This window comes from Asterias rubens, chromosome 16 (genome assembly GCF_902459465.1).
Source record: "Asterias rubens chromosome 16, eAstRub1.3, whole genome shotgun sequence".
NCBI classification, from domain to species: Eukaryota; Metazoa; Echinodermata; class Asteroidea; order Forcipulatida; family Asteriidae; genus Asterias; species Asterias rubens.
In genome coordinates, this window is record NC_047077.1 from 149,603 (window position 1) to 171,152 (window position 21,550).

The window sequence follows — 21,550 nt, forward strand, 5'->3', positions numbered from 1 at the left end:
TTTTTCTTCAACAACTTTTTTCTTCTGAATATGTACATGGCACACAATCTTTGGTTCAAGTAACAAGAACTAGTCATTAGTTGGTTTCCTTTTTTTGCTTTTCCATATTTAAAGTAATTCTTAATTTGTATGCTATCATTCAAAGTTATAACAAACAAAGAGTAACCATTAAATAAATATTATAATACAAATCACTGTTTTGTTTAATCGCTCTATTAGTCTACATGCAGTCGTTAAGACCTACTCTACAATGAGGAAGGTGGACTACCATCTCAACTGCCTCAGTATTTCAATATGATTTAAACCTGCTCCTTGTCATTGAGCGAGCTCATTGGACTAGCAGTTAAGATCTACTCTAGAATGAGGAAGGTGGACTACCATCTCAACTGCCTCAGTATTTCAATATGATTCAAACTTGCTCCTTGTCTTTTGGTGAGCACATTGGCCTAGCAGTTAAGATCTACTCTAGAATGAGGAAGGTGGACTACCATCCCAACAGCCTCAGTATTTTCCCAGCAAGACTAAGGAAGTCTTTAGTGAAAAACACACAACCAGTTAATTATCTTTTGCTGTTATATTATCAAAGTATAACTTGGTTTGAGTGTGAGTAGTTGATATTTGCTCCCCAGAGGTAACAACTTGCAAAAACAATGATAGCTTATACTATTATGTATTCACCACAAATTAAACCATGTGTTATATTTATTTTACTATACTTCATACATCTTCAGTTACCGGAACAACATTATTTGGAGCGAGGGGAAATGACGTCTGTGAAATAAAACCTACCATGACAAGTTTGTTCATGTGTTGGATGTCGCTACAGCTTTGTTCGCTTGTGTGCACAACAGAACGACAATGGTAAAGTGCATGACAAGTAGATTATCGCCCGGGCTGCCCGGGAGCTATTCTACTTGTCATTTAACATGTGTTTGAATACTCATGTGCGCGCTTGGTAATAGCAAAAATAGCACCTGGCCCATGATGAAGAATTGACCAGTGAGAACTAGACTCTCAGTCATGAGTAAGTATGAGATATAGTTACATAAGCTAAAGAATGACTGGCTTCCCCTTACCTGTTTCCATGAGTTAGTCTTCATCACCAGCAGTTTGTGAGCACAATAAATCTGGAATAGCACACCATTATGCACAAGCAAACACATCACTGAGTGTCACTGAACACACCTGTTGGTTTGAGAGGTTAAGATATAATCAATTAAATTATCAGTAAATTATTAATCAACTGGTATAAAGGACAACGAACCACAACAAGGCTATACATTGAAGTGCATGAAAGTGTGGTGAAAATTAAGTCTCTAACAACACAGTCAAATAGTAAAGAATGCAAACTCTTCCAGAGCCAATTATAAACATTGTCCAAAAAACATCAAAACCAGTTGGGCCCGTTTTTTTAGTGTCAGTCGAAAGGTTAAATTAAATGCAGTTTTAATTGAATTGTAAAACATAAACTCTCTGTACCAAATTGGACATAAAAACCAACATGTAATCCCCAATACCTGTACAAGACCTGTCTCCAAATTGTTGCACACACGAGGATTATAACAGATCAATAAACTACCTCCATTGTTTATATTTATTTTCTGTTTATGGGAGGCAAGTTCAAAACACTAGTATACCATGGCAGATTATTGGCAACGGACAATAAAGGAATCAATGTGTAGTAAACAGGGTTTTAAACTAGCGATCTTAACATGCCAAAGTATTTAATGAATAAGGGAATAAAAGGGTAGCGACGGGTTCTTAAATGGTCTTTTAAAACACAAAGGGTCAGTGCTGTGTGATAAAGGCCCGAGCAAGGTTTAAACGGACGTTTAAGAACGAGTCACTACTCTTTTATTCCCATTCATAAATGCCCTTTTGTTAAAAAACACAATTATAGACACTTTAACAATTGAAAATTCGAGGTTTGACATATTTTTTTGAAGAATCTGTTTGATGCGCGTGGGTTGTGTGTACGTGTACGCGCTTAGATTACGCACCAGTGCTTAGATTAAGCGCTGTTACTAATAGCTATGAATAGCATTCCGCGTGATAATATTGGCAAACGTTAGGTTGCCTAACTCAGTTTTTGAGAAAGAAGTAATATCTCACTAAAAAAATTTGAATTGAATTTGAGACCTCAGCTGAGTTCTCCAATTCAAGCATCTGAAAGCACACTTAGCCAAGGGTGCTTTTTCACTATTCTCTTGCAACTTTTCACAGGTTTTTACAGGTTTGTTATTTTATGCATATTTTATGCATATGTTGAGATACACCATGTGAGAATTCGGTCTTTGACAATTATAGAGCCTTTAAGGCAAAGGTTTTAACCTATTACAGTTGGACAAATCATAAGTTAATTCTCAAAGAGATCCAAAACTCACGAAGCAATTGTCTGATTGTTGGACGTTTGTTGTCTTAAAATCAAATAAGGGTTTCATTGTGACAACAACTTTCTCAACTATGAGAACTTTTTTGGAAACTCATAAATATGATTACTATGCAGAAATCCAATTAAACAAGTGCTACACTTGCAAGGGTCTAGGCTAAGGATGTGGGCTAGGGTGAGAGTTTGGGGTTAGAACTTTTGGAAAAAAAAAATATTTTATAATAATTTCCATGTCCAATACTGGGGCGATCGCAAGTTTTTATGAGTCATTGAAGCAATGATGCTCCAGAGAGGTGGTGGAAATTCACACACAATGAAATGGGGAAAAGGTGGTTCACTTATTGCAGGGGTATTGAAACCTTCCAGTATGTAGGATGTAAACCAACTGATGCAGTCACGCAGTATGCAGGTTGTACATTAATAACTGGACACTGGAATTTAAGATGCCATATGCACCCTCTATAATCCCTTTTACATATATAGCCTTTCCACATGGAACATCCTTTTTTAGTGGTTGCATCTCAACTTTTTGTAATGTTCAGCAGCTGTTTTCTGTTACTGATGTTTTTTTTTTTTTTTTTTTTTTCATTTACTCATCAATGGATTCCTCTCCCACTTTGTCAGTCGTAGATTGATTAAGATAAATCCGAAAAGGAGCACTTACCCTTTCATGGAATGGAGCTCCAAGAGATCACAGAGCCATCCATCTTGTGAACAACCAACATGCAGACTCTATTATCATGAAGTGTGAAGCTGCTGGCTCCCCCATATCCACTGGTTCATCCAAAGCAAGTTAAATTGCTGCAATGGACAAATAAAGAAGACAACATTCATTTTAACTTTTGCTGAAGAACTACGTGTATAAAGATAGATGAGCCTATTATAAGCACATCATAACGATCAGAACGCTTTCACACTTGCTTTGCTAAGAACAACTTGCATCAACCTGGCCCACTATTCCAAAGTCAAAGGTCAACCATTCTACAACTTTTGAGGGGCTAAAAGTCTACAAACAGTTAGGCCTACTGTAAAATGTTTTTTTTGTAAATCATCTTTACACAAAAATACCAAAAACATGGAGTTCTACTGTGGAGTTCTTCTAGTGAAACTATAGGGCTAGGTCTAGCCAAGGGTGAGAGTTAACTTTAGTCTGGGGGCTAAGGTTAGGGTTTAAAGGGCTGGGTCTAAAGTTATTGTGATTCCGAAAAAATTGGGGATCTAATTAGGGTAATCAGTTTGGCACATCAGTTTAGGCCTATTTAGTGTTTGTTTGGTTGTCCGTTGTTAAAAAATATTCCCACTGGAGGAAGTCCGCAAGCTCCCACAGTAGAATACACATAAATTCCAAGCTGGCAACACCCAATCTCTTTCACAATACAAACATACACAGTCCCAGTTTTATATGAACAGGTCAGAGGTTAAGGTTGTTGTCAAATCAGTATGAGTATCTGTACAGGAAATTGCAAAACATCACATACATGTAGCACAGCATTCAACGAAAAGGCTAAATAGGAAATCCCAAATTATGAGAAATCCATACATGGTAGGGCTTGGTGTGGCATCCTTGAACGATATACAGAAAGCAACCATTCAGTGTGTTGTGCCAACATCTAACGGATCAATGTTGGAATTTACTCTTCAACTACAACATTTGATGTTTTATGCCAGTTGATGTTTCAAGCTTTGTTCTTTCATTAAAAACCAGTAAGTTATAAATGTGTTGTGTTTTGTCAAAAACAGGGTTTACATTCTAAAATAAGGGTCGTATTTTAAAACGCTTCAGGGATTTTCTTACAGCAATAATTTAGTGAGTATGAACAACCACATTAAAAACAATGGCCTGTTGCGTTTTAAAACAAGACATATGACGAGTGTACCGGATCTTAGATGATAAATTGTACACAATGTACATGTACAGCAAAACCTTCACACACCACAGCATGACTTGTACAGCCAATATTGTGCAGCATCTTCATGAACATGTATAAAAAGGACATTAAACCATGAGATAGTGTATATTGCTTTAAATGAATACAGAGACGATGTATTATTGATTTATAATGGCAACCAAAACATAGCTTTGATGGATTTTACGTTTCGGAGTATTAGTTTAGAGAGCTGCAAAAATGTCATTTTCAAGTACATGATAAAGTCCGAAGGGGATCGTACATAACAATTATTGTGTATGAAAATGTATTGTACAAACTATTGTGTATCAACACAATATACTATCATACACACTAAGTCCAGAGTCATCGTGTATACTTAGAGTACATAATACAGGGTAGTTATAATGTACGTAGATGAAAGTTGTCATGTACGTACATAATTTATATAGGATTAAAACAATCAAATGGTTACAAACAAAAATGCCAACTGTTTACTTTGCTTTTAATGAAAATTTGAAACATTTTTATTTATATTTGTTTATGTTTAAATTTTTTAAATAACAACATCGGATCCCATCAGTTTCCATTTTATTTTCAAATATGATCTCAATAAAGGATAAAATTAACAATTCTGAACTCATCAGTCTTGGAATTCGGGACACAAGAATATTTAAACGTCGCTTCAAATTACTCCATCAGGTATAAATATGAAAATAGTTTGTCTTCATCAAATATGTCTGACTTTTAAAAGGACCTTTATACCCTGGACCTGTCTGCGTTGTTTAAACGGAGAGAAGTCCAACCTTAGCCTCATACAATAAGCAGAAAATTCTGCTCAGCAAATTTACTGGCTTAGCAAAAGAAGAGTGGGGCACATGTTGTAACAGTATAAACTTAGGAGTGAATGTTGACAGTTAACCGGTTTCTGCTAAGTAGGGTTTTTCAGTGCTCAGTGAGATTTTGTGTTTATGAGGCTCTTTGTATTGGGATTAGTACAAGATCTGCTAAGCAATAAATACTGTTCAGCCGATGCTGCTCAGTCATTGCCATTCAGCCAATGCCACTCAGCAAACTTCTTTGCTGAGAAAAAATTGACAACAAAGCTTAATGAACTGTTGGCTGGTAAACAGTTTCTGCTAAGCAGGATTTTCCTGCGTTTAGCAAATTTATATGTTTACAGGTTTTAAGAAATTGGGCCTTAGGCTACATCAGGATGGCCACCATGTCTAAGATGGCCGCCATACCGTATTTGAAGATTGTTTTATGGTTCAAGGTTCATTTTATTTCCACAGTATCAAAAGACAAAAAAACAATATCAAACAGCAGTCACAAGAAATCATTACAACAATGAAAAATAGTCGTTTCACAACATAGGTTTGAAGAAATAGATGCATAACAATGTTGACACTGCGGAGGGATCCATTTAAGAAGCAAAGCTTGTAGGCAATGGTCCCTTATGACATGCATATGCATTGAGATTATAAAATAATGTCAAGTGAACCGTAGAGGTCCGTGGTCGAGTCGACCACCAGTAAACAAAATATAGCAGCAGGTCTCAATGCATATGCATGTTTACAAAGAATAATTAGTAAATACTGAAACAAACATAAAAACATACACAATTACAGAGGACTGGACTTAAGACAAAACACACAACAGTCAATTTATGAGTATGTTCTGTATTTCCTCAAATTCTGTGTTTGTTTCTGTTTCCATACATTGTTATTCTTTCCAAAGAGTTATTCTTGCTTTTGCTCCAAAGTTATTCTGTGTGTGTGGCATCACGTCCTGGTGCAAAGAACAGTGGCATGCAAACGTGAAGGGTAAAACGTTTCAAAGTAACAAGTTTTTCATTATGCGTTGTGATAGGCCTACATGTAAGAAAGATGATGAAATTGCTCAATAAAAATGAAGGGTACATTTGAAATAGCTATCAATAATATGTAAATTGATTTCAATTATTAAATCAAGTAAGGGTTTCATTGTGACAACAACTTCCTGTACTATGAGAATTTTTTGGAAAGCTCAACAAAAAAATACTGTGCTGAGACCCCAGTAATATAAGTTATTTTTTTAAACCAGTGCTATATGGCTACATGGGTGTAAGGTAAGGGCTGGGTCTAAGGCTAGGGTTAGAGTTCGGGGTTAGAACTTTGGGGGAAAAGGGAATTTTTATATTAATTTGCATGTCCCATACTGTGGCTAATGCAAGTTCCATGAGTTGTTGAAGCAATGAGTCTCCATAGAGGTGATGGAAGTTCACACACAATGAATTGTGGAAAAGGTGGTTCACTTATTGCAGGGGTATTAAAACCTTTCAGTATGTAGGATGTAAACCAACTGATGGATTCACGCAGTATGCATCATTGTACATTAATAACTGGACACTGGACATTCATGATGCCCTATGCAACCCCCCCCCCCCTCCCTCTATACTTCCCTTTATAAAGCCTTTCCACATGGACATTCCTTTTAATGGTTGCATCTCATTTGTCTGTTACGTTCAGCAGCTGTTTTCTGTTACCTGTTTTGGGTTTTTTTTTTTTACTTTCATTTACTCATCAATGGCCCCTTGATCCTCTCCCACTTGGTCAGTCGTGGATTGATTAAGATAAATCCCAAAAGGAGCACTTACCCTTTCGTGGAATGGAGCTCCAAGAGATCACAGTGCCATCCATCTTGTGAACAACCAACATGCAGACTCTATTATCATGAAGTGTGAAGCTGCTGGCTCCCCCATATCCACTGGTTCATCCAAAGCAAGTCCAATTGCTGCAGTGGACAAAAAAAGAAGACAACATTTGTTATAAACTTTTCTACTATGTATATTAAGATAGATGAGCCTTTAATGAGCACAGTGTCGATCAGAACGCTTTAACACTTGCTTCACTAAGAATAACTTGCATCAACTTGACCTACTAGTCAACAGTTACAGGTCATTCATTCTACAACTTATGAGAGGCTTAAATTCTACAAGGAAAACAATTACTGTCAAATGTTATAAAAAAAATCATCTTTATAAAAACAAAATATAAAAACATGGAGTTTTAAAGAAACAGAGTGAAACTGTATAGGCCTAGGTCGAGCCAAGGGTGAGAGTTAACTTGACTGGGGTTAGGGCCTAACGAGCTGGGTTTGGGGCTCTGAGGGCTGCATGGTCAAAATTTATTTATGTTTCTTTGTTTCGTTTTTAGAAAATCTATCTATAAAGAGAACTTAAATCATTATAATATAACGTAAATTATATTACTTTTCTTTGTGTGTGTTAAAAATACAAGAAATTAAATTAAATGAAATCAAATGAACTCGGCAAGCTCTAATGTTAGCAAGCTCGTGTTGTTTGAAGCATTGCACGGTGTGGAGAGATAAGAAGAAACTATTAATAAATAGTAACCTTGCGGGTACAACCATGTGTAAATCTCTTAGGGTGAGTGTTGGCTCTGAAAAGAGCCGGTTGGGTCACGACATTTCAAACAGTATACTATGCTCGTCTTCTTGTTAGGAAGCTCATACAACGGGATAGGCCTACAGCCAATCTCTTTCACAAAACGAACATACACAGTCCCAGTTTTATGTGAAGCGGTCAGAGGTTAAGGTTATTGTAAGGTCAATGTGTAATGCAGTATGAGTATCTGTACAGTAAATGACAATACATCACATAGCACAGCGTTCAACACAAAGGCTAAATATAGAAACGGGAATTCCCACATATGAGAATGTACATAGGGCTTGGTGAATGATATACAGAAAGCAACCATTCAGTGTGTTGTGCCAACATCTAACGGATCAATGCTGGAATGTACTCTTCAACTACAAGGTTTGATGTTTCATGCCAGTTGATGTTTCAAGCCATGTTCTTTCATTAAAAACCAGTAAGTTATAAATGTGTTGTGTTTTGTCAAAAACAGGTTTTACATTCTAAAATGCTTTGGGGATATAATTTTGTATGGCAATAAATTAGTGCGTATGAACAACCAAATATAAAAACTAGGAGACTCCATCCAAGTAACTGCCTAATGCCTTTTTTACAAGAAGTATTACATGTACTAAAACTGAGTTGATATACAGCAAAACCCTCACACACCACAGCATCTCCATGTACAAAAAAAACAAGATTGTGAAGTAGTGCCTTATTTTACAGAGATGATGTACTTTTTATTTTGATGGCAACCGAAACACAGCTTTGATGGATTTTATTTAAAACTTGAAGTATGATGTTAAGTTTGTACCCAACTTGTTTGGGAGTATTCTTTCACTTGGAGAGCTGCACAATATCATTTTTAAATACATGTAAGTCTGCAGGGAACACACATTAGAATTATTGCGTATGACATGGAAATATTCATGATGCACATGTACATGTACAAGGTAATTATTGTGTATCAACACAATATGTTTTTGTACACGATAAGTCCAGAGTCAAAGTGTATACTTGAGTATACATACGTGTATACAGGGTAGTTATTAAATGTACGTAAATTATAGTTGTCATGTGTAGTGTGTAGGTACATACTAATTATCGTGTACATATATACACGACTTACATACAGGAAAAGTTGTATGTTTACAGGTTTTTAGACATTGGGCCCCAGGCTACACCAGTCAACTACATGTATGCTAGCAAAAATACTCAGTCTAAATAACTGCTATGTTACAGTCAAAGTAAACTTATCATCCATGTTGTCCTCTGCTCAATTTGACACAAGGGTGTCCCAAGTCTCATTGAGTTATTCTCCCTTCAAATATAAACAACTCTTCATCGGTGTAAATTTCCAAAGGTTCCAGCATCAACCTTGAACAAATTCCCCTACAACTCTTGGTTAAGAGAACTATTTTTTTCAGGTCAATTAAAAACAACCCATGTCAACAACCCCAAGCTGTAAATTTCCAAAGGTTCCAGCATCAACCTTGAACAAATTCCCCTACAACTCTTGGTTAAGAGAACTATTTTTTTCAGGTCAATTAAAAACAACCCATGTCAACAACCCCAAGCTATAATATCCAGGCCAAAATGCTTTGGGCCACCCACTCACAACATTAGAAAAAACATTCTCTCCACTGTCCCCTCGCTTAATGTTGATGGGAGCGCCAAAGACTGTGCAAGGAGAGCCAGAAGAGCAAACATTGAAAGGGGGGGCATGGGGCCATGGTGCAGGGGCCCAAACCAGATATGGCCGGGATTGTCTGAATTTTGTCAGCGTGAACTAAAAACAAAAATAATAACAATAGGAAAGAATAATAATATATAATATTTATATAGCGCCTTTTACAAAAGTTACAAAGCGCTGTACAAAACTATGAATAAACACAAAATTATAAAAACTGGGCTTAGCAAAGAAGTAATCATTTACCATGGCTTTGAAGGATTCAAGAGATGAAGCCTGACGGATATGTAGAGGGAGATTATTCCATAATGTAGGTGCGCTGACTGTGAAGGCTCCTTGGCCTTACCGGGTGTGGGTGCGGGGTGCAGGAGACAAACACAAATGGGAAGTAGAAGAGGAATGAAGATTGCGAGAACTGTGGGCTTTGGTAGAAATAAGGTTCTGAAGATAAGTAGGAGCGAGACCATTTCTGACTTTGAAAAGAAGCAGGAGGACTTTGAATGTGATTCGCTTGTTAATGGGAAGCCAGTGAAGGGATTGAAGGACTGGTGTGATGTGTTCTTGGAGTTTTGCTCGGACAATTAGACGTGCTGCACTGTTTTGGATGCATTGGAGGGGAATTGTGGATGTTGCTGGTAAACCTTAAAGGAGGCTGTTACAATAATCCAGCTGTGAAGATACAAATGCATGGACAAGGCGTTCGGTGGAATTCTGGTCAAGATAACGGCGCAGTCTTCCAATTTTGTAGATACCGTAAGATACATTTCGACAAACATTCTGAATGTACTAGTCTATTCCACTTCCCTTAAAGAAGGCTTTAAAAATACTAAATATGTGCACAGAAAATCAATGCTTAAATCTTGCTGAGTACAGCATTTACCCTTTGGTGCACAGATTAATTTTTCAAACAGCCAAAAAATGAACATGTTCAACAATGTTTTTCTCAACAAATTTCAAAAGCACACCCTGTTGAATATCACACCAAACGAAAACTGATAAGGGCAGTATGTATGGGGGCTGTAGTTTTTAAGTAATGACTAATTATAAAAGTACAATTTGACGTGTTCTTTGGTGGTCGCTAGCGGGCGCCATGTGCACCAAAGGGTTAAAACTAAATTCAAAAACATTCATGAGGCGGTTGTTTTGTTTTCTATCTACTTGGGGGTAGGGACGTGCGCCCTTCATGGAAGGAAACAAAGTAGTACTCTCTTCACTTAAATAAAGACAAGATATTTTCATGGATCATTTTACAAACTGTGATTTCTATTGGTGCATGCTATAATATTTGAAATCAGCTTGGCTCAGTGGTTTCTTTCCCTGTCTTTCACCCTCTGTGGACCCTGGTTCAAATCATCGCCCAAAGCCTTGCATGTGGAATGTGTTTTCAGTCCCTACCTCATTGCATGGGTTTTCCCTGACTGGGGTTTCCCTCCAACCTCTCCAACTTAACATAGCTGCTCAAGTATGACAACCTGCAAAAGAGCCATCAAGTCTTATACTTCTTTGATCTTGTAATATGTATGTAACTTTATCGACATGCAGTTTAGTATGACCGTGTAAATTATCTACTTGATTGGTCATCATAGAACTTAGAACAAAAATCAAGACCTGTTATGAAATCAGTCAATTTAAAAATCCTTAACTTTATGCCAAGGAGTGTAATATGGTCAAGAAATCAAGTCTTGCATTGATGAGGGAACTACCGGGATATGTACATTGTTGATATCATCTAATTGAGTCAATTTCTTCTTTTACAGATCATCACTAAAGCAACTTCCAACAAAATGGCATCCAATATAACAGTTCAGTCAGTGCTAGCAGAAATAAGTCAGGATCATCTTGAATGTCCAATTTGCAGTGGATGCTTCAAGCAACCCAAACTACTGGAGTGTTCTCATTCATTTTGTCTTGAATGCCTTCAACAACTCAGACAGAATAGTCCAAGTACTACAAGGCTTTCATGTCCAGTGTGTAGACAAGAAACTCTAATAAATGAAAATGGCATTGATGGTCTCAAAACAAACTTAACAATCCTTTCATTGATAGAAGCAATTGAAACAAAGGAAACTCGACTGAAACAGCAACAAGGAAAACCAGTACACAGTCAGGAGTTTGTTTCCAAGTGTAGCAAGCATACTGGCAAGGATCTTATCCTGTATTGTGAAACCTGCAAGAAACTGATATGTTCAACTTGCATTGCTAAAGACCACAGAACGCACCCTGTAATAGAAATGAGTGAAGCTTCAGACAAAAGTAAACAACATGCCACAGAACTTCTAGCAGAAGTAAGACAGAGTATCACAACCTTCAACATTGCCATTCAAGAAATAGACACGTCTCGTAAGAAACTAGACTCTATGTTTGCTGCCACCAAAGAGAAAATCTCCAAGAAGGCTGATGAAGAGATTGCCAAGGTGGCTGCCAGGATCAGAGAGGAGAAGCAGAAACTGATGCAAGAGGCAGAACAGATTTATAAAGACAGAGTCAAGATAATGCAAACTGCACGAGCTACAAACAGCAAAGAGATAAACAAAGCAGAGCTCAAGCAGGATGAGGTAAATCAACTCATGGATCAACAGATCAAGATTGTACATCACATAGAACAACTCTTACAAGACCTCAAAGAATACAGAGAGAAGAAATCAACAAAAGTACCTGATGGGTTGAGTTATATGGACTTTAAAGAAGGCCAGCAGTCACTAGGGAGACTGGTGCTGAAAGATGAACAACAAGTAGAATCAGCAACTTCTGCTCAGGCTAGAAAGCCAACATTTCAATCCATGAAACAAGACAAATGGACATTAAAAACAGAAATGAATAATTACAAGAACATGAAACAACAGATGGTGAAGATTTGTGCAAGGGATGTTGCAGCATACTCTAACAGTGATATTGTTGTGGCAGATTGGTATAATACCAGCTTGATTACAATACCAGCAGAGAGCAACCCTCAATCCTATAATGTCTCACAAGAACTATCAATCCAAGGACTTACAGGACCAAGCAAAGTGACTGTGAATAAGAATGATGAGCTCACTGTTCTAGATAGAGGAGCAGTCAAGATCTTCAATAGGAATTATCAGCTCCTCCATCAGTTCAATCCAGGCAGTGAACCATCATGTATTGCAGTGGATGACAACAATCTGATAGCAGTGGGTCATAAAGACAAGGCAAAGATCTCTCTACACAAACCAGATGGATCCCTCATCAGAAGACTGACTGCTCCAGGGATTGGTGGATACTTGACTACCTACAAACAACAACTCATTTACACCAACGCGACAGACAATAAGTTAGTATCAGTAACCTACAATGGTGAAATGGTATTCTCAGTAGATATCGATCAGTCTGGGTGGCCCAATGGTGTGTGTTGTGACAACGATGGGAGCATCTATGTTGCTGTATGGAGAGGACTATTCCCATTACTAGGTGAGATCCATCATTACAGTCCTGATGGCAAGTACATTGAATGTATCATCAAGGATTGTGGTGCTCTCAATGGTCTCACATTCACACCAGCTGGTGATCTGGTTGTTGCTACAGACTATTCAGTTCAAATCTATCGGCATGAGTAAAGACATCAACAAACATTATGCTGGACCACAATAACATTCAAGCTGAAATAAGCATTTAACAACATAAAAATGTGGATGTTTTTCAAAAACATCTTCAATTTTATATTCTCATAAATTTCAGAAAGAGTGATAACATTTTTGACATACAATTATAATTGTTTTTAAGGGGAAACAAAACTTTTCATTGAACCATTTCAACCAACCTGAGTAGATTGCAGAAGCAAATTCAGTCAACTCACAAAAAAATGAACATTTTGGTAGGAATACAATCTTTACATAGTATGTAATTGATTATTGATCTCTAGAATATCAATCCTTTTAATGTTGTTATGTCATTTCAGTGACTTACCTCCTCCACCTCAACCATTAGGCAACATTCACATCAGAATTGAAATAATTCACTGACAATAACAAACTCTTGCTCTGATTGGTCTATTGTTTGCATGACCGAATGATACATTTTTTTACCACTACTTGTAAAAGGAATGTTCAAGAGATTCAATTTTTCCATATCAAAATGCATTTACACAGAGTTGTACACTACACATTCATTGTAAATAACCATGTTGAACTGCAGAAAGGTGCAGATCTGTGTACAAAATGAGGTATCACTCTGTAACCATGAGTCAGTTACAGACAATGTAACTGAGTGACCTAAATTACGTAGTTATAATTATTAAACAAAAGCAATGTATGTATTAACAAAATATATATAGTTGGTTTTATTTGGTCTCAAATTATGTAAAATACATATTTGAGAGAACATGTATTTGTTTTCTATTTTTATTTCACTCCATCACCATGAACCAGCAATTTTACTTCTGGTTTATGGTAATGGAGTGACATATATACAATTACGTAATTGTTTAATAAAAGAGAGAGTTTGCAAGCAATGTGTACAGATACAGATATGATAAACAATATTCTTCCCAGTTAGATTTGTAAAAGATTATGTTCGCAATCATAGATTCATGTATCAGGTCTTGGCCAAAGTATGGTTCAAAAACTATTTTGTGTTTGCTCTGTTTACATTGGAGAATTTAAGTGAGTAGTCTTTTTTATTTAACTGATCATTTTCAGACCCACATATAAAACTCTTCTAAAGAAAGTTTCCAGCAAGCGAGTCAAGAATAAAGATGCCTTTTTGTTATGCTGCATATCAACAATAATTTGCTTATGAATACAAGCAATACCAGGGAAAATGTTTTGAATCCAGGGCAAAATTACAACTAAATCAGCAAAACAGTATCCATTCTGGATATACACACATGTGTATGAGCTCCGGTATCTGTTGTCAACATGCATAAAAAACACCGAAGCAACATTTACGCATCACATGAACACATAAAGTGTTGACATATCAGTATCTGAAGCATTGCTAAACAACTCAAATGTAATTTGTTTAAAGGGAAGGTGCACGTTTGGTAAATGTCAAAGACCAGTCTTCGCACTTGGTGTATCCCGTCATAACCATAAAATAACAAGCCTGTGAAAATTTGGGCTCAATTGGTCATTGAAGTTGCGAGAAATTGATCAAAGAAAAAACACCCTTGTATGACGAATTTGTGTGCTTTCAGATTAGAATAAAAGACTTCTAGCTAGAAGTCTTTTGGTATTTTAGAGAGAAATTACCTTTTTCTCAAAAACTACGTTACTTCAGAGGGAGCCGTTTCCCACAATGTTTTATACTATCAACAGCTCTCTAATGCTCGTTACCAAGTCAGTTTTTAAGTTAATATTTGTTTTGAGTAATTACCAAACGTGTACCTTCCCTTTAAAAAAGAAAAAAATCAGATTTGTAAAGCAGAACCATATAAATTGTGTTTTAAATGTTGTAGAGTTTAGTTTCTTTTAAATAGCACTGGACATGTTTGGTTATTACTAAAATGCACACTTTTTTAACAAGCAACGGGGAGATGTTGATAGCGAAAACATGGTGGGAACGACTCCCTCACAGAAACATATTTTTGAAAAGAAAGTTATGACTCACTAAAATTTTTGAATCTAAGAAAGAGTTCAGGAATGAAGTCTTTTTCAGGCATCTGAAAGCATGCATTTGTGCAACATGGGTGTTTTTTCGTTGATTTATTTCCTTGCAACTTCAATGACCAATTGAGTCCATATTTCTGAGATTTATTATTTCATGCACAAGTTGGAATACACAAGTGGGAATCATGGTCTTTGATTTTAGCAAAAGTTTCCAGTTCCTTTAAGTCTTACATGTACAAATGAACATGTAGTCTTTGTGATTATTTTGTTGCAGTTTTTATTACTGTGGATTTTTAAGGTTCTATTTTACTTTAATTTTTGTATGTAAAGTAAGGTTTTCTTAAGTCTTTTTTTCTTCTTGTCGTTCCTATTCAGTACAATAAATGGTTTATGGTAATGGAGTGACATTATACTTTTGCAAGTAATTACTTTTTTTTATTATTATTAACAATTGTTAAGATTAAATTAAATAGAAAAAAAAAACTGTGAAGTTCTTATTGAAATCAATTTCATATTGAGTTTAACTTCTGAGGTGTAATTTAGTTAACTCTTTCAGTGCTCGCTTTTGGAGGTTTTTCGACATCCAGTGCCCCCCTCCTCCTCCCCCCCCAAAATAAATAAATAAAACATTAGTTCACCTCTATCATCAAGGATTGTGTTACCCCCAATGGTCTCACATTCACACCAGCTGGTGATCTGGTTGTGGCTACAAACAGATCAGTTCAAATCTATCAGCATGAATAAAGACAATACCAAACCTTAAGCCCGGTTCATAGTTCCTGCGAATGTGAATGCAAAGCGAATGTTGACGTCACAAATTTGCAACGAATAATTCGCAGCAGTTGAACTCTGCTCGACTCACTTGCGAATATCGCTGCGAAAGGAGGGTTGTGACGTCAAATTCGCGTCAAATTCGCTTCGCATTCGCTTTCGCATGAAGTATGAACCGGGCTTTATGCTGGACCACAATAACATTGAGGCTGTAGTAAACATTTCGGCAACAGATAAATTAATATCATTTCACCAACCAAGAAAATATACAGAGTAAAAAAAAACATGGTATATGTTTTATCGAGTTTAATCGCTTTGGATTAGATTTCTACAATTTTTCCTCTGAATCACCTGCATGACCAATTTTCCGAACCAGTTTGCCGTTTTGTGGAATATCAGCCCCAACATGGAACCCTGACAAAAGCAAATAAACTACAACAGTCTGATCATTGTAAGATCTCACCTCTCTAGGTCACACAAACATTGTATCGTTTATAAATATTAGTCAGTTCCCTTTGTGGTTTATAAGTTTTAATACAGTTTATAAGTTTAAAAGTTAAAGCAAATTTGTATCCTTTGAGGTTTTGTTGTGACATTGCTGTGACTTAAAGACACTGGACACTGTTGGTAATTGTCAAAGACCAGTCTTCTCACTTGGTGTATCCCAACTATGCATAAAATAACGAGCCTGGAAAATTTGTTCTCAATTGGTGATTGGAGTCGCAAGAAAATGATGAAAGAAAAAAACCCTTGCTATACAAAATAGTGTGCTTTCAGATAGGAATAAAAGGCCTCTTCTGACCAGAAAGTCTTTTATAAATTTAATTAAAAAATTATCTCTTTCTCAAAAACTACAGTACTTCATAGGTAGTTGTTTATCACAATGTTTTATACTATCAACAGCTCTCCGTTGCTTGTTACCAAGTAGGGTTTTATGCTAAATTTTGAGTAATTACCAAACGTGTACAGTGCCCTTAATACCTCTTTGGACTACATGTATACTGCATTTCATGTACTCTTATTTAGTTTGTATACATTCATGGCACATAATCTATGGTTAAAGTTACAAGAATCAGTCATTAATTGTTTTACCTATTTTACTTTTCTATATTTTAAGTAATTCCCAATTTGTATGCTATAATTCCAAGTTATAACTAACAGAGAGTAAACATTGAAATAAATATTTTATTTCAAATCACGGCTTTGTTTAATCGCTCCTTGTCACTGGGTAAGCTCATAAGTCTACACGTAGTGGTTAAGATCTACTCTAGAATGAGGAAGGTGGACAACCATCTCAACTGCCTAAGTATTTCAATATGATTAAAACTTGCTCCTTGTCACTGGGTGAGCTCATTGGACTAGCAGTTAAGAACTACTCTAGAATGAGGAAGGTGGACAACCATCTCAACTGCCTAAGTATTTCAATATGATTAAAACTTGCTCCATGTCACTGGGTGAGCTCATTGGACTAGCAGTTAAGATCTACTCTAGAATGAGGAAGGTGGACTACCATCTCAACAGTCTCAGTATTTCAATATGATTCAAACTTGCTCCTTGTCACTGGGTGAGCTCATTGGCCTAGCAGTTAAGATCTACTCTAGAATGAGGAAGGTTGACTACCATCTCAACTGCCTCAGTATTTTCCCAGTAAAACTAAGGAGGTCTTTAATTATTTTTTATACTGGGGCGATTGCAAGTATCCATGAGCTGTTGAAGCAATGAAGCACCAGTAAGGTGGTGGAAATTCACACAAAATGAATTGTGGAAAAGGTGATTCACTTATTGCAGGGGTATCGAAACCTTCCAGTATGTATGATGTACACCAACTGATGCAGTCACGCAGTATGCGTCAACATTAATATTCTTGGGGTTGAACAAAGAATTGACTAGCTGCCGCTTCCAAGGTTGTATCGTATTGTGGGTGTGATCCCTGCCTACACAGCTATATGGTTGTATGGCTTCTGACTGGCACCCCCAAACAAAGATATTGACAGAATAGGGACACCGCAAACATCGGGCTAGATAGCTCAGTTGGTAGAGCGCCGGCACGTTAATCCGGAGGTCGTCGGTTCGAATCCCACTCTAATCAATTCTTTGTTCAACCCCAAAATCATTTCAAAATTTACCCAGTCAGTTTCCCTTGTGGTTTATATTGATAACATTAATATTCCTCTTCTCGAAGCTCTGTTGTTATCTTCAAACATTATTACGACAGAGTATTCATTGTTTAATATCAGATCAGAACTCCATGCAAGAACTAAAACAGTCGGTTCAGAGAGTTGTGCACGGATTCCTTGTGCAGGTGCATCACTTGCGTGCTAACAACATGGCACAACATACACAACACATGAGTCATATCAAGGAAAAGTCCAAGACAATTGTTTGAAAAAAGTATTGAGAATAAACATGTAATGAGCGATAGTTAACACATCTTGAGAGCAACTGTGAAGTAGAGTTCAACAGTGTTTTTTGAGCATGATTGTAATGACTGATCTTAACTAACCAAGTTTACTAAGTTTTTTAACTGAGAGCCAAGATCAAGTCCAAGGAGGAACGAACGAGGGTCAATTAACCAAATGTATACACCAACAACAGAGGGCGCTTCATCAAAACAACAACAATATTCTTCTTAATTCGTGGTCTTTACCCGTGGTTCCCCAACCCATCCCACTGTTGGATTCTGTCGGCAGGCCCGGTGTGTTTGTGTGATTAATATTCACCAGGCCAAATGGTTGCATTACTCAGCTCCCAACCTCACCAACTGTAGCCGGTAATAAGGTAACTATTGATCTACAGCACTGAACGATTTTGTCTAGCAACTTTGCATAACAAACTGAACTTGTTTTGTCGTGTGCACACTGAATCATAATGCTGTTGTTGGCCCATGTTTGATTTGCAATGATTTTGGTGGAGTCCATTTTCATCATATGACCACAAAGAAATATTTTGATTTCTTTCATGTCACGTGAGTGCACCCACTATAATTGTCACGTGTAGTGCGCCACTATCAAACCAATGCATGATTGAGTATGAATAGCGTTGTTACAACAAATCCATATGTTCAGGCCTGGTTACGCCGCCAGGTGTTTGCATCTTATACACAAAAATCTTATCAAGTTTCACAAAGAAATATTTTGATTTCTTTCATGTACGTACATGTATCAAATTGTTTCCATTTGCTCCTGCTCTTGTTTTTCATTTGTTTTGGTTTGGACAGTCATGCCAAATGCTGACATTAGCTTCAGCTGCGGAATGCCAGGGCACTGGTCCAAAAGATTGCCCATTCAACTTCGGCGCTGGTTCCTCAAGAATCAAGCCAAGAGTGAGTCCAGCACAGGCTATCGGTTACCAGTAGTTTCACTTATAGATCAGCTACATGTAACTATTCTAAGTGGGTCAGAAACATCTTCACAAACCCCATCACAAAAACAACCAATATCATTAAAACATCTTCACAAACCCCCATCACAAAAACAACCAATATCATTCAAACATCTTCACAAACCCCCATCACAAAAACAACCAATATCATTAAAACATCTTCACAAACCCCATCACAAAAACAACCAATATCATTAAAACATCTTCACAAACCCCCATCACAAAAACAACCAATATCATTAGAACAAGTGAAATGCATTGTTGCAAATTCAGAAATTCTGACAAAAATCTGATGCAACAAATACTGCTTGCTATTTTTCCATTAATTTGGCTCTCCTATTCAGGCACAACGACATGGTACAACTCAAAGCAAGAGGATTACTAGGCAGGGTTTAATCTTACCAAAACTCATAGGCCTGCTATATGAAGAGATGTTATAAACAATTGTAATTACTCAATACAGCCTATTGAAGAAACAGCTAAGAAGCAAATAAAAGTGACTTACAATGTTAATAGTTAACGATATGTACACCACCCTAATTAATGTCCGGAATTTCCAGGGAGATAACCCAAAGGCTATAAGAACCAATTTATATATTTGTTAAACCAACCTTCAAAGTAAAAAGTGGCCTATATTGACAGGTACAATGAACGTACATGTATTAGCCAACATTTGTATTTTGTTACACTTGTGACTGCGGGGATACCCAAAGGGCTAGAAGAGACAGCTTTTTAGGTGTCCGGGCTAACAGCCCGGAACACCTTCTATTTTTGCCCGTTTTTTTATAATTTTTTTATTTTTTTAATTATTTTTTCTTCTTCTCTACGTCCCTTGTTCGTTAACAGAAACATCTTTCCAAAAAACTGTTTTTCATGCGTATGAGTGCAGCAAAGGAGCATGAAGTTGATAGTTAAGGAAAAACCATCCTAAGAGGAAAACACAGTTAACATGTCTTTATTATTCGTAGAATGGTTGAGGAAATGCTTAAACAATCCTAGGAGAAAACAAAACAGTTCACATGTCTTTTCTCTTCCTATGACGGTTGAGGCATTAACCCTTCTAGTATTAAAAAACACATATCAACTGTATTTTTCTCCTAGGATGGTTGAGGCATTTCCTTAACCATCCTATGAATAAAAACACATTTAACGTGTCTTTTTTAATTCATATGATGGTTAAGGAAAAGCCCCAATCATCCTAGGAGGAAAAGTACAGTTGCTTTGTGTTTTTTAATCCTAAGATGGTTTAGGAAATGCCTCAACTGTCACAGGAAGAAAAAAACATAAGTTAGTATGATATCTTCTTTCTAGGATAGTTAAGGAAATGCCTCAACCAACCTAGAAGGAAACACCTACTATGTATTTGTTTTTACTCCTTAACTAGGATAGTTAAGGAAATGCGTCAACCATCCTATGAGGAAAACACAGTTGCCATGTATATGTGTTTTTGTTTCCAGGACAGTAAAGGATATGCCTCACCTACATGTATGCTTTTTCAAATCCTAGTTTACCTGAGCAAGTTATATTGGATTATTATCTTTAAACAGTGTAATTTTTAAAGTAAATCTTTAGGCTTCAGGGCTGAAGTCTTTCTGACAGATTCAAATACTTTACTGCGCAGTTACCTCTTTTTTCAAATCCTACGTGACTTCAGAGGGAGTCTTTTCTCACAATGTGTTAGACCATCAACAGCTCTCCATTGCTCATTATCAAGTAACTTGTTATGCTAGTATGTATTTTAACAGCTTAGTTACAAGCCTAGCTTCTGTAGTGTGGGGACATCGGTAAAAGAGTGTAGGGACACCGGTAAAAAGTATGGACAGCTGGTTGTTGGACAACAAAAAAAGATGTAAAAAAAAAATGTTTTAAAACGGTCAAGCTGTCCCAGTTCACACATCAAGTGAATTGATTGTAGTTGTATTTTGATGTCCACTTTGAGGCATTCTAGACTTGCTGTCAAAGCCCAGTCCCCTCTTCACCACACGTTCATAACTGGACAATGGACATTTATGATACCATATGCAACCCCCTCCCCCTCTCTATACTCCCCTTTACATAGCCTTTCCACATGGACCATCCTTTTGATAGTTGCATCTCCAACTTATTGTTACGTCCAGCAGCTGTTTTCTTATACCATTACTTGCCCATTGTTTTTTAATTTGTCATTTACTCATCAACAGCCTCTTGATCCTGTCCCACTTTCTCAGTCATAGATTGATTAAGATAAATCCCAAAAGGACCACTTACCCTTTCATGAAATGGAGCTCCAAGAGATCGCAGTGCCATCCATCTTGTGAACAACCAACATGCAGACTCTATTATCATGAAGTGTGAAGCTGCTGGCTGCCCCATATCCACTGGCTCATCCAAAACAAGTTCAATTGCTGCAATGGACAAACAAAGAAGACAACATTTTGTTTTAAACTTTTCTAAGGTGAAGATTTACATGTA

General features: G+C 36.9%; 1 protein-coding gene across 2 annotated transcripts; it reads left to right on the plus strand.

Moving 5' to 3' along the window:
- The first annotated feature begins 3,531 nt into the window (after positions 1-3,531).
- On the plus strand, positions 3,532-14,326 carry LOC117300887 (tripartite motif-containing protein 2-like). 2 transcript variants are annotated; one of them, XM_033784745.1, is made up of 2 exons: positions 3,532-4,093; positions 11,141-14,326. In XM_033784745.1, exon 2 carries the CDS (start codon positions 11,168-11,170, stop codon positions 12,956-12,958), a length of 1,791 nt encoding a protein of 596 aa, XP_033640636.1. In that variant the 5' UTR covers positions 3,532-4,093; positions 11,141-11,167; the 3' UTR covers positions 12,959-14,326. The 2 variants fall into 2 exon arrangements, with proteins under 2 accessions (XP_033640636.1, XP_033640635.1); XM_033784744.1 differs by lacking the exon at positions 3,532-4,093 and adding an exon at positions 7,959-8,150.
- The last annotated feature ends 7,224 nt before the right edge of the window (positions 14,327-21,550 follow it).

Coding starts and splice junctions, on each gene's coding strand:
- LOC117300887 (XM_033784745.1), top strand. CDS start 11,168: ATGGCATCCAATATAACAGTTCAGTCAGTGCTAGCAGAAATAAGTCAG.